Raw genomic sequence first — 14,081 nt, forward strand, 5'->3', positions numbered from 1 at the left:
GACTTATGAAGAAAGGTTGAGCAAGGTTGGGGCTGTACCCATTGGAGTTTAGAAGAATGAGAGGTGATCTTATTGAAACATATAAGATACATAGGGGCTCGACAAGGTAGATGCAGAGAGGATGTTTCCCCTCGTGGGCGAATATAGAACTAGGAGATATAGTCTCAGAATAAGGGGCCGCACATTTAAAATTGAGATGAGGAGGAATTTCTTCTCTCGGAGGGTCATAAATCTGTGAAATTCTCTTCCCCAGAGAGTTGCAGAGGCTGGTTCATTGAATATATTTAAGGTGGAGATAGACAGATTTGTGAGTGACAAGGGAGTGAAGGGTTATGGGGAGAGGGCAGGGAAGTGGAACTGAGCCCAGTATCAGATCAGCCATGATCTTATTGAATAGCAGACTCGAGGGGCCAAATGGCCTACTGCTGCACCTAATTCTTATGTTCTTATGTTCTTGAAAGTCCACCACCATCCACATAATAAATGTTGCGTTTCCAGCACTACCTACATCCTCAGAGAAACTTGTTCATGCAAACATGAATTATTCCTGTTTTTCTTATCACATTTTGGAGAATGGACCTGATGTTCCTCACCTCAACGCTGACTGTTTCACGATCATGCATGTGTGAGCGACAGGATTAACCAAGCTCGTGGACAATTCATTTCTTTTTTTATTGAAAATATAAACTTTTTTTTTTACAAGACAAACAAGACAACAATAGATGGATCATACAAAAAAATACACTGAAAGCTGCAAGATGGGAAAGCAAATTATATAAACATCCAATAATAGTGGCACTGAGTATTGTTTAACAGAGAATGTACAGTAATGTGACTGCGTAAAATTTAATGTTTATTTTTCCGCCAATTTTCTCGCCTTCAGTCTGGGTGGTGTTGACTCTGGCTGGAATGTGGTGCAGTGCCAATCAGTCTCTTTCTCTACTGGCCATTTTGTTGTTGAGATAGAGGATCAGCTATGATCATATTGAATGGCGGTGCAGGCTCAAAGGGCCGAATGGCCTACTACTGCTCCTATTTTCTATGTTTCTATCAATGATATCTGTTCCATAACTGAGGGGGGGGGAGGATGTTTTCGGTGCGTCAGAGCCAGGTAATAACATTATTCGATTGTGCAGAGCAGCACAGCCCAGCCCAAGGCTGAAGTTCACTATGTGCACTTTCCAACCGGGTAACTAGGTAATGATAACGGGCAAGAACCCTAACTGTGTTTTTTCCCCATTCAATCACAAATCACTGAGACAAACTTTCATGCCATAATTGCTGTTGCACTAAGATCAGCTTAGTTAACACAAACTTTCAGGTCTGTACTATTGACTGCTTCAAGAGCTAAATGCTCTACCTACTAATGCCATAAGGGAAAGCACAAAATGTAACAAAATTCAAGCAATTTTGTGATATCTATATAAATAAATATTTAACCTTACAAATACTTGTTCTAAACTTATAACTTTCTAGATCACGGACTAAGCTGCAACTTTATACAAACATTGAAGTCTTCTATTTACATGGTGTAAAATGATCTGAGTTTACTTCATAATTGAACAAAATTGTATTGTGGCCTATTTTCACTTGACCAGACATCGGACAGGCACTGCACACTCCACCTCCACCCACAGGTGCCTCATAATTGGATCAGGGTCTTATAACTGGAGAATGACCCAGATATGTATATTATAAGTGGATGGTAGGTTCACTTAAGTTTGTGCCTGACAATGTGGACAGAAATCCTCCCCCTCCCCCCCTCCTCCCTCTCCCCCCCCTCATCTCTCTACTCCCAAGCCTCTCTTTGGCTTTTAGCTCCCATAACGTGGGTGTTACTCAGCCAGTGACTGCATTAAAATCAACCTACTCGATTGTTTAATGACCGATAGCCTTCTTTGGGACTCGAAGCATGCTGGTCAAGCAGCAGATGCCGTTGTTGGCGGTGATGCCATGACATCACAATGACACTAGTCTGAGCCAAAGGTGGGCAGTGGAAACATTACAAGGACACCCTCAAAGCCTCCCTGAAAGTGCAACATCCCGACTGACACCTGGGAATCCCTGGCCAAAGACCACCCTAAGTGGAGGAAGTGCATCCTGGAAGGCACTGAGCACCTCGAGTCTCAACGCCGAGAGCAAACAGAAATCAAGCGCAGGCAGCGGAAAGAGCGTGCACCAAACCAGTCCCACCCACCCACCCCTTCCCTCAACGACTATCTGTCCCACCTGTGATAGAGACTGTGGCTCTCGTATTGGACTGTTCAGCTACCAAAGAACTCATTTCAGGAGTGGAAACAAGTCTTCGTCAATTCCGAGGGACTGCCTATGATGATGACTAGTCTGCACATCACAACACAACCAGCTTACATGACAACTGTACATTACAAAGATAAATGTGGGAGATCGCTTGCTCTCCTGATACCTGACCCATGTTATAAAACAGCTCAAGTTACTAACAGTCTATAAAGGTAAGTCTTATTCACATCTTCGTTCCAGAAGGAGTCAGTGAAATAAAAATTAAACAGTACAAGCAAAATACTTTACTAACTGCTATTAGATTATCATTCTGATGGCAATCCAATGTTGTCCCTAAAATATTATGTTTTGCACTTGATCAGAACTATGTCTTCAAAGGTGGCTTAGTCAGCTCACAGTGCATTGTTATAAACAGATTTCACTCTGTGTGCTGAGCTTGTTAAACCTTCATTAATATCCATCACTTGATCCTTGATGCCGGGAGCGCGGATTCTTTCTATTTAACAAGGCAGAAAGCACAGACGGGCTGAATCCCAGCTTATAGAAGCCATTGCAACGAGATGCTCATCACAGCAATGCAGATGGAAAGCAGGAGACTATAGCTGTTGACTGAAGCAGAACCAGGCACTGGAAAATAACAGGAAATAAAAATATATTGTTAATAATTATCCTTTAAACTTATTTGAGCAGAACTTGTGTAACAGCACCTTTCACAAAATTCACTTCACATTGAAGAGCAGAACATTTGCTTTTCAAGCGGTCCTTTTTTTTTTTACACTTTATTTTATGAAATTCTTCTAGTCGTGCATCAGAGCATATTTTCTTAGCTGGTTCTTTACACAATTAATGTGTGAATGGAAGGGAGTGTGAATCTGCGTAGATTAACCTCAGAGTTCTCAGACTGTATGTGCACATATACATGTAAACCACAAGGATGGCACTGCTTTGAAATAAAATATTTTCCACTATGTGCCCATGATGGTATCAACCAATCCTAGACACTACCCAATGTGCTTATCAAAGTGCAGAAAACTGATGTAAAATGACACTTACGCTCTTTGAAGGAGAAGTTCCCAAGTCCAGCTTCTGATATTCCTCCTTGTAACCCAATTCCCAGACTGCTCACCTCGGCTACTGTGTGAAAGTTAACCCAACGCTGCACTATTGGACGATTTTCATTTTCTTTAAGGGAATTAAGGTTTGTTCCAAGTAGATCACGCAAGTTCTGAGGAGTGAGTTTCTGAAAGAGGCAAAAATGGCAGTGATATAACAAAAGCATGTTTCTCATTCTTGGTTCCATAATGTTCTTTAATCTGATGTCATGAAGCTGAAGGCACCAATAGACCAGTAATATACATACTGCAGTTGCGCAGCATGAAGTGGTCTGTGGTGATAATTGCAGGCGGGACTGAAATAATTATTGTTCGCAAGCGTTGCTTCTAAAATCTGGTTCATGCGCAATGTGACAAAACACGGAATCCTACTGCGATCCTCCACTGATACAATATTCCAACAGTGGATAGTCAAGGGGCTATGGGGGGGGGGGAAAGAGAGAGAGTAGGAACTTAACACGATCACAATGGAGGTGGTACTCAGTAAGATAATGGGACTAAAGGCGGATAAATCCCCTGGACCTGATGGCTTGCATCCTAGGGTCAAGAGAAGTAGAGGCAAGAATTGTGGATGCATTGGTTGTAATTTACCAAAATTCCCTGGAATCTGGGGAGGTCCCAGCAGTTTGGAAAACTGCAAATGCAGCGTCCCCATTTAAAAATAGGAGGCAGACAAAAAGCAGGAAACTACAGACCAGTTAGCTTAACATCGGTGGTTGGGAAAATGTTGGAGTCCATCATTAAAGAAGCAGTAGCAGGACATTTGGAAAAGCAAAATTCAGTCAGCCAGAGTCAGCATGGATTTATGAAGGGGAAGTCATGTTTGACAAATTTGCTGGAATTCTTTGAGGATGTAATAAACAGGGTGGATAAAGGGGAACCAGTGACTGGTGTATTTGGACTTCCAGAAGGCATTTGACAAGGTGCCACGTAAAAGGTTACTGCACAAGATAAAAGTTCACGGGGTTGGGGGTAATATATTAGCATGGATAGAGGATTGGCTAACAAACAGAGAACAGAGAGCAGGGATAAATGGTTCATTCTCTGGTTGGCAACCAGTAACTAGTGGGGTACCACAGGGATCATTGCTGGGACCCCAACCATTTACAATCTATATTAACCACTTGGAATAAGGGACGGAGTGTAACATAGCCAAGCTGGCTGACGATACAAAGATGGGAGGAAAAAACAAAGTGTGAGGAGGACACAAAAAAATCTGCAAAAGGATATAGACAGGCTAAGTGAGTGGGCAAAAATTTGGCAGATGGAGTATACTGTCGGAAAGTGTGAGGTCATGCACTTTGGCAGAAAAAAAAAATCAAAGAGCAAGTTATTATTTAAATGGAGAAAGTGCCGCAGTACAGCGGGACCTGGGGGTACTTGTGCATGAAACACAAAAGGATAGTATGCAGGTACAGCAAGTGATCAGGAAGCTCAATGGTATCTTGGCCTTTATTGCAAAAGGGATGGAGTATAAAAGCAGGGAAGTCTTGCTACAGCTATATATGGTATTGGTGAGGCCACACCTGGAATACTGCATGCAGTTTTGGTTTCCAGATTTATGAAGGGATATATTTGCTTTGGAAGCAATTCAGAGAAGGTTCACTAGGTTGATTCTGGGGATGACGGGGTTGACTTATGAGGAAAGGTTGAGTAGATTGGGCCTCTACTCATTGGACAGAAGAATGAGAGGTGATCTTATCAAAACGTATAAGATTATGAGGAGGCTTGACAAGGTGGATGCAGAGAGGATGTTTCCACTAATGGGGGAGACTAGATCGAGAGGGCATAATCTTAGAATAAGGGGCCGTCCATTTAAAACTGAGATGAGGAGAAATTTCTTCTCAGAGGGTTGTAAATCTGTGGAATTCGCTGCCTCAGACAGCTGGGACATTGAATAAATTTAAGACAGAAATAGATAGTTTCTTAAAGGATAAGGGGATAAGGAATTATGGGGAGCGGGTGGGGAAGTGGAGCTGAGTCCATGATCAGATCAGCCATGATCTTATTGAATGGTGGAACAGGCTCGAGGGACCGTATGGCCTACACCTGCTCCTATTTCTTATGTTCTTACATTCTTATGTTGATACCTACTTCTACTTCCACTGGATTGAGTCCATTGAATGTCTGGAAGTCCATGCTGATGTTGCTTGCAGCTAAACTCTGAAGATCAAGAACTGGTGCACCACCTTTTGGAGAAGAGAAAGAACAGTTATTTACACATATAACCCCATATGTGTAAATTTAAATTCCTTGGTATCAATAGCAAGTTTCTATAGGTGAAGATTGAAATGGTTTGAAAATGAAGAGTTTTAAAAAATAATTCTTCGAATAGTCATCAAACCAGATTGTCATTTTACTTACCAACATATGGCTTGATGAGGTTATAATAGGCTTTGGGATCACCAGCTTGATCCTGGAATGCAACTTTTGCGATCCCAAAAATGATGTCTTTCTTTGCCTGAGTACATGTGGAAATATCAAGTGGCTTGGCTTTCCTGCAACAGAATGGTCGTGGTGTTATATTTAGGCCTCAGGTTCGTCAAGTGCCTACATTTGGGTTTCACTCTGTTCCATGAGCTAACATGATTTTTATAGACATTTAACAGAGAGAATAGATTGGCAGAATAGCTGCAGAGAATTTGACACTTACTTTAGCTCACTGGGAAGGATGGCTCGAAGATGCTCTTCACTCAGAGTACACAATGTTGGACCACCAATCGCATCCAATGCAACTGCATTTAGCGGCCCAGATCTCTGCAGGTAATTTGCAATAACTGCATTTGTCTGAAATGAAAGAAAACAGTGAAAGATCAGTTTATTAGCTTTTTCTCCATGCTCAGCATCAACTCAGAATTTTTTCCATTTAATCATTCACTCCTTTCATATTTTTCAGCTGCTTTTGTAAACTTTGTGAAGAACCAACTATTGAAATAGGAGGAATTGCAATATGACAAAGTGTGCTTACTGGAAATCAAAACAGAAAATAATAAAGGGTCAGAACTGAGCGCAAGTTCCTTTGGCTATTGATTCAGCTGCTGTGTATTTCCAGCACTCTCTATTGTCAATACTTTCAAAACAGGTTCTGTCAGAATCAGGTTTTTAAATGGACTTGATTCGAAGTAAAGATCTTCCCAGAGCTTAGCTACAACACACATTGTTTAGCAATCTGGCTGTGACTGCCCCATCAATGATGATTGGGAAGTATCAATCGCAGACAGTAGGTTCTTTTCCCCTCAAAGAAATTATTAAAAATATCTGACGTAAAATATTTTACCAAGTCTTCGGAAGCAAAAGTGTTCGATTCTATTCCTAGCTCGTGACATCCTTTACAGCACAAACAACATTTAAAGAGAGCCTACTCTTCAGAAGAGTCACCCAGTCAAAAGCCTGTGCTAATCCGTACCGTGTTAGTATTGGGGCTATTCAGCAGCACCAGTGCAAGAGTGTCCGCATTTGTGATGTTCCATCTTTGGATCTCCTCAGGGCCATACACGGTTATAATGAATCCCAACTGTTGTATGCGTTCTTGTGGGAGTCCATTTGGATACATCTGTTCCAAAAAATGATATTCATTCAGTCAGATTAATGTGCACAAATCCCAAAATGTACTTTTTCAACATTTCCCTGAACACCCTTGGTTCTCTTATATGGCTGTGTGATGGGAATTCTCATTCTTTTTTGTCAAACCTGCCAGAGAACATAATGGTGGAATCTGACATTTAAAAATCACTCAGAAACCAGCCGCTCATCTTACCACCGAACGGGGAAACATGGCATCTTAGGTGTGTGACAGAGTGGAGCAATTAGCACAGCATTAAAGCTGCAATCTAACCTTATTTAAGTTGCACCAAGAATATTGACAAACAATCACTATAAGTCCACTGATTCCCACCTTCCCGTGCAAGCGCAGGAGATGCAAGTCCTGGCCTGTTACCTCCTCCCTTCCTACTGGCCAGGGCCCAAAACACTCCTTCCAGGTGAAACAGCGATTTACTTGTACTTCTTGCAATTTAATAGACTGCATTCGCTGCCAACGATGTGGTGTCCTCTACATTGGGGAGACCAAACACATGATTGGGTGAACACTTTACTGAATACCTCAGTCCGTGAGTGTGATCCGGAGATTCCGGTCACCTGTCACTTTAATTCTCCACTCCACTCCCACTCTGATCGCTCCGTCCTCGGCCTCTTACATTGAGCTTCGTGGAGCAGTGTAAGAAACATACATAGAAAATAGGTGCAGGAGTAGGCCATCCAGCCCTTCGAGCCTGCACCGCCATTCAATATGATCATGGCTGATCATGCAACTTCAGTACCCAATTCCTGCTTTCTCTCCATACCCCTTGATCCCTTTAGCCGCAAGGGCCAAATCTAACTCCCTTTTGAATATATCTAATGAACTGGCCTCAACAACTTTGTGGTGGAGAAAACTTCACAATTCTCTGAGTGAAGAAGTTTCTCCTCATCTCGGTCCTAAATGGCTTACCTCTTAACCTTAGACTGTGACCCCTGATTCTGGACTTCCCCAACATCGGGAACATTCTTCCTGCATCTAACCTGCCCAATCCCGTCAGAATTTTATATGTTTATATGAGATCCCCTCTCATTCTTCTAAATTCCAGTGAATATAAGCCTAGTCAAACCAGTCTTTTATATGTCAGTCCTGCCATCCCAGGAATCAGTCTGGTGAACCTTTGCTGCACTCCCTTAATAGCAAGAATGTCCTTCCTCAGATTAGGAGACCAAAACTGCACACAATGCTCAAGGTGTGGTCTCAGCAAGGCCCTGTACAGCTGCAGTAAGACCTCCCTGCTACTATCCTGAAATCCCTTCACTATGAAGGCCAGCATGCCATTAGCTTTCTTTACTGCCTGCTGTACCTGCATGCCTACCTTCAATGACTGATGTACCATGACACCTAGGTCTCATTGCACCTCCCCTTTTAATAATCTGTCACCATTCAGATAATAATCTGCCTTCCTGTTTTTGCCACCAAAGTGGATAACACCACATTTATCCACACGATACTGCATCTGCCTGCATTTGCCCATTTACCTAACTTGTCAAAGCCCCCCTGCAGCCTCCTAACATCCTCCTCGCAGCTCACACTGCCACCCAGCTTAGTGTTATCTGCAAACTTGGAGATATTACATTCAATTCCTTTATCTAAATCATTAATGTATCTTGTAAATAGCTGGGGTCCCAGCACTGAACCCTGCAGCACCCCACCAGTCACTGCCTGCCATTCTGAAAAGGATCTGTTTATTCCCACTCTTTGCTTCCTGTAAACTTGACTCATCTTTCAGTTAGGCACTTTACAGCCTTCTGGACTCAACATAGAGTTCAACAATTTCAGACCATAACCTCTGCCTCTAATTTATCAGGTGACAGCTGTGGATGATTTGCCATTCCCATTTACACCCTATCCAGACTCATCTTCTGCTTCTTAACTTGTCCCATTACCATCTCCTTTTGCCTTGCACCATCATCCCTTTTCTCTTAATTTCTCCTGCCTTCCACCCTATCACAGACCTTCCCTTTTGATCTTTCCTCCCCTCCCCCCTCTCCCTGCCCTGCACTTGCTTAAAAGCCCATTACATCTCTGACTGTTTCCAGTTCGGACGAAGGGTCACCGGCCTGAAAAGTTAACTCTGTTTCTCTCCCCACATGAGCTGCCTGACCTGTTGAGTATTTCCGGCATTTTCTGGTTTTTATTCCAGGAATTTCCCTGATGACTTTTATATAAAACCCATTGACCATTTGCCTTTAGTAAGTGAGCTGCTAGCAATCCATGGCTGGCTCCACGTGGTGAGTTGCTCAAAGTACTGGAAGTATTCAACGGGCAATGCTTATATTCAAATCATGCAGGCTTACCTCGCCCAGTTTCCTTTTTAGTACAAGAAGCTGATCTCTGCTAAAAGCTACTTGTCCCAGTTCAGTGAGGTTGGCCAGCAGCACACTATTGTTCAAACAGGCGTCTAACTGTGGAGCAGTATAAAGAGCAGGCAGCAATAAATTGCTGGTCCTTTCTCCTGTTATGAAGGTGGTGCTACAAGCTGTGAACACAAAACACATTCATTGTATACGAATGCTCAGTTTTCAAAAAAAAATGCAGAATGAAATGGATGTCACATACAAAGCCCATCTGTACTTGGAGCGCAGTGCAGGGAATGGAACACTCTGATCCTGTGTTATTTTTACATGGAATAAAACAATGCTGCAGTGTTCACCTGCTCATTTGTCAAGAACATAATGAGCATAGGAGAATTCAGAGCAGAAAAGGCCAGTCGACCCACCATGCTCACCCCATCCAGAAATCATGTATGATTATTTTTAGTTTTTCATTCATGAGATGTGGGTGTCCCAGCACAGCCAGCATTTATTGCCCATCCCTAATAGCCCTCCAGAAGGTGGTGGTGAGCAACCTGCTTGAATACAACGGAGTGGCTTGCTCGGCCATTTCAGAGGGCAATTCAGAGTGAAACTCATTGCTGTGGATCTGGAGTCACATATAGGCCAGACCGGGTAAGGGCGGTAGATTTCCTTCTCTGATGGACATTAATGAACCAGAGATTTTTTGCAGATGAGAATTTGTCTTTAAATTCAGACCTCGGTGATTTCTTACTCATTGCATCAGCATTCACTTATTTGGTGTGAATGGAAGCAAGGGAATATGAACTTTCCTTAAGGCACCGATAGGAAGGAAATCTAAATGCTCAGCACTACAGCAATATCTCCCTCTCTAAACCGTGCTCTCGGGATATTCACCTGGCATTGCCTTTGGAGTTCTCCTGTTTTTTTGAGGTGAAATCAATGGAAATGATAATCGGGGGCCATTGTCTTTGATTTAAAATGAGTCACATGGAATAGATAGGATAATCCAGCCAGAGATTATTTACAGGAAGAATGGGAATGAATGTTATTCAGCTGTTCCCAAACCTCAAATTAATTGAATTTGTCCACATAATTTAATGCTGTTGTATTTTTATATGGACTATGTACAGCAGGCACCTCAAAGCACTGGAGAAGTACCACTAACGCTGCTTCTACAAGATCCTGCAAATCCATCGGCAGGATAGACGCACCAACGTCAGTGTTCTCACTCACACCAACATCCAAGCATTGGCCATCCTCGATCAGCTCTGATGGACGGGCCATGTTGTCCATATGCCTCATACAAGACTCCCAAAACAAGTTTGGAGCTCCGACATGGTAAGCGACCCCAGGTGGGCAGAGGAAACGCTTCAAGGACACCCTCAAAGCTCCTTCAAGAAGTGCACCATCCCCACCGACACCTGGGAATCCCTGGCCCAAGACTGCTCAAAGTGAGGGAGAAGCATCCGGGAAGGCACTGAACCCCGAGTCTCTTCACTGAGAGCAAGCGGAGGCCAATGTAAACAGCGGAAGGAGCGCACGACAACCCAAGCACCCCACCAACCAGTCCCTTCAAACACCATCTGCCCAACCTGTGACAGAGACTGTAGGTCCCACATTGGACTCTTCAGCCACCTGAGAACTCATTTTTAGTGTGGAAGCAAATCCTCCTCGACTCCAAGGGACTACATAAGAGAAGAGATATTTAAGTTGATATTGAATATCACAAAAATAGGCACAATGGGATTGTTTCACATCATTGTAATGCTTCTACCATCAAAGGCTACACAACTCTTCTAACTTTGCTGTTCTCTGTTACTGGATGTCCTAAACAGCACGGGGGCGGCAGGATGCAGGCTGTTCTCTGACATCAGTGAATGAGCACAGCCTCTGGGCACAGTGCAACATGGCCAGATGGGCAGGGCTGCCCAGCTCCACTACATCTGTGGGAGAGACAGACAATGTGGAGCAGCGACCTTGGAGCAAAGAGTTAAAATCGCGTCAACAGCTCAAGACATGTTCATGATGGTCGTCCAGTGGAGGGCCCTCACTTGCACGTCCAGCCAGGTCTACACCAATAAACACTTTATCTCATTGCTGGTTACTTACCAATTTCGCGTTTAACTCGTCTTCTCAACATCACCTGGCTGTGTCTTTCTGACCCTCTCTCACCAAGAGCCTGTTGAGGGGAAAATAATAATCGGTTAAATGTGTTCATGTGATACACTTGAAACGAATAATTAACGCAATAGAGAGGACGCTAATTGTTAACATTGATTAATTAAGTTGTACACAGCCAATGACCATGTGACAGATAACACCTTTGATGATATTAGATGGGCTCTGCTGTTTTTAAAAACACTATTATATCATTCTTCATGTGTCAGGACACAGAGGGCAATGGCTCACCTCCTCTCCTTGCACTCATCATATTTCCCATTGGATATTGTACATTTTAAATCAGACTGATATGGGGATTACTGTGAACTTTCAGTTTTATCAATGATTTATATTTACAATAATTGAACCAAAATGTGCAAGGGAAAATATAAAATTTCTCTTACCGGCTGAGCATTCAAAATGGTCAGAAAGAAACCTAAGAGAAAATATCAGAATGATAAGTTAAAGGCAAGTCCCACAGATCATTTGTCAATCAAAACAGACACACTTCGTATCTCAGTATTTGAGCATGCATCAAACAGCTCAGAATTTATCAAGTCACAGTTATAAGCAGTACTGAGAGAGAAAGCAGGAATGGTGTACTGAAGTTGCATGATCAGCCATGATCATATTGAATGGTGGTGCAGGCTCGAAGGGCTGAATGGCCTACTCCTGCACCTATTTTCTATGTTTCTATGTTTCCCACCCTGAGGTGACACACCTTACAGATACCAGAGTGTAACAACTCAATGATGAGGAAAGGAGACGGATTCCGATCCTCTAACCCGGCACATTGGCACTTGACCATTGAGCAGTTCCGATGGTGGAGAAGGTCACTGCCTGGACCATCCTCCCTACTGAAGGGGAGTTTCTTAGGGATATAAATAGCTGGCTTTACCAGATGTTGTACTATTGCAATACTCAGCGAATCTCTCGAAGCCGCTACAAAGCCGTGTAAATGCTTCAGAAACCTCAAGCGCAAGAAATTGGGAGACATACCACCTTACATTTAGTACATTCTTCCTCCGAAATTTTCAATTATTTTATTTCTTTGTAATAGGCAGAAGTCAAAGAATCTTAGACCAGTGAATTCTTCAATCTTGGAGGAACCGATCACCATAAATTAAGTTGCTCTGATGATCGATTTGACTTCTGATACTTTTATTTGTGCTAGCGGTACCGATCTCGGAGTGCAGGTTTTGCTCAGTCAGCTTCAAGCCAGGACTCAATGAGGGCTGACTTACCGGTGGCGATAACGGTGAGGAGCTTCATTGACAAGATGCAATTGGGCAACGCTGCCTTCTGCATCGTTGCTGGTCAAATGTGGCACTTTCCAAACCAGAAACAACAGACTTTCCTGTAAAGAGGAATCAAGGGTCATGATTGTGATAGGGATGAGTGAAAGCTAATGTCTCGGCTTTAATAGACCAATAAAACCGTGCTGAGGAGCGATTGGACCCCAGCTTCGTGTGTCCAACATCTTCTGTTTTCTGCAGCCTCTTATCGCGACTGCCCGAAAGCTGCGGTATATTAAGAAAGGGTACTACTAATCCGGAGCTCTCACATCACCGCTAGCTTTGTCACCGGCTTCTCGTTTAACTTTCTAAAATCAGAGGGGGAGGATCACTCGTTTTCTTTACTGACTAATCTTCTTGCACGAAGAGCCGCTTCCAAGCTGACATTCTACAATGCGAGCAATTGGTTCCAATTCCCTCCCGCTCCCCTGAGGTTTTAGCGCTCACTGGGTCAGGCTAATTTGATATGACTGAACCAGTTATTCTTTCATTGTATACCAGGGGCCTTTTCATTAGGAGGATGCAAGAACCTTTTTTTACAGTTCGACTCAAAACAATGACTAGAACTGAAGAAAGAGCAACATGACCCAGATAGTTCAATGTCAATCGGTTTATTGTCCATAAACAAAAACCTGAAAATATGAAGTAAAAACACTTCGAAAAGGTGATTCTTAATGCCCAAGCAGTAAAAACAATTATCTGCCCCGGAATATCATGCACATCAGTACCAGACGTGTGCCCACTGAGGTGCATATGGGCCATCTCAAAATTTGGCCCCACAAATCATATGAAAGCCAACCTGAAATTGAAATAAAAATACTGCACAACCGGCATCAATGTGATCTGAAAATTGCCCTTTTAATCACAAAACTTTCTTCCCCGAAGTAAAATCTGCACTTTACATTTTAATTTAAAATTGTTGTTCTTAAATAGAGACTAAATTAATCCTTGAAAACGTACCTCCTGTCTCGTGTGAACGTTGCTGAGCACTGCGTAGCGAATGAGTGACCAGGACACTGATAACTTATAACCAGCTTCCCTCCTACAGCTCCTCTTTATACTAAAATCCAGGTGTGACTCCTACGTCATTACTCACGTAACCTGCACCCTTAAAGTACTCGAGCACATCAGATAACATCTAGAGGGATAGGTCATTCTCTGAGGCTATTTGGTATATTTAGCATCCAGACTATAACAGGACTAATAATTTTAACCCAACGAACATGGACAAAAATACAAAAGCCAAATTCTGCGGATGCTGGAATCTGGAATAAAAACAGAAAATGCTGGAAATCTCAGCAGGTCAGGCAGCATCTGTGGAGAGGAGGCAAAGTTAACGTTTCGGGCACAGCCTCAAAATACGAGGGAGCCAATTTAA

The 14,081-nt window shown here is 42.9% G+C and overlaps 1 protein-coding gene across 1 annotated transcript; it reads right to left on the minus strand.

Moving 5' to 3' along the window:
- Nucleotides 1-1,086: 1,086 nt before the first annotated feature.
- LOC139281226 (mesothelin-like protein) lies at nucleotides 1,087-13,722 on the minus strand. Its single transcript, XM_070901280.1, has 11 exons — nucleotides 13,664-13,722; nucleotides 12,653-12,765; nucleotides 11,813-11,844; nucleotides 11,358-11,427; nucleotides 9,249-9,430; nucleotides 6,778-6,924; nucleotides 6,025-6,158; nucleotides 5,736-5,869; nucleotides 5,466-5,560; nucleotides 3,313-3,499; nucleotides 1,087-2,886 (listed from the first exon to the last, which is right to left on the minus strand). The coding sequence occupies exons 2-11, from the start codon at nucleotides 12,714-12,716 to the stop codon at nucleotides 2,798-2,800; spliced, it is 1,134 nt and encodes a 377-aa protein (XP_070757381.1). The 5' UTR covers nucleotides 12,717-12,765; nucleotides 13,664-13,722; the 3' UTR covers nucleotides 1,087-2,797.
- Between the last annotated feature and the right edge of the window lie 359 nt (nucleotides 13,723-14,081).

Source organism: Pristiophorus japonicus, chromosome 15, assembly GCF_044704955.1.
Source record: "Pristiophorus japonicus isolate sPriJap1 chromosome 15, sPriJap1.hap1, whole genome shotgun sequence".
NCBI lineage: Eukaryota > Metazoa > Chordata > Chondrichthyes > Pristiophoridae > Pristiophorus > Pristiophorus japonicus.

Bases quoted from the DNA above. Each gene is read 5' to 3' on its own strand.
- LOC139281226 (XM_070901280.1), bottom strand. From the start codon at position 12,716: ATGCAGAAGGCAGCGTTGCCCAATTGCATCTTGTCAATGAAGCTCCTC. The intron at 11,845-12,652 runs GTAAGTCAGCCC...ATTTTCTCTTAG, and splicing joins CCTCACCGTTATCGCCACCG to GTTTCTTTCTGACCATTTTG. The intron at 3,500-5,465 runs GTAGGTATCAAC...TGCCTCTTTCAG, and splicing joins TCAATCCAGTGGAAGTAGAA to AAACTCACTCCTCAGAACTT.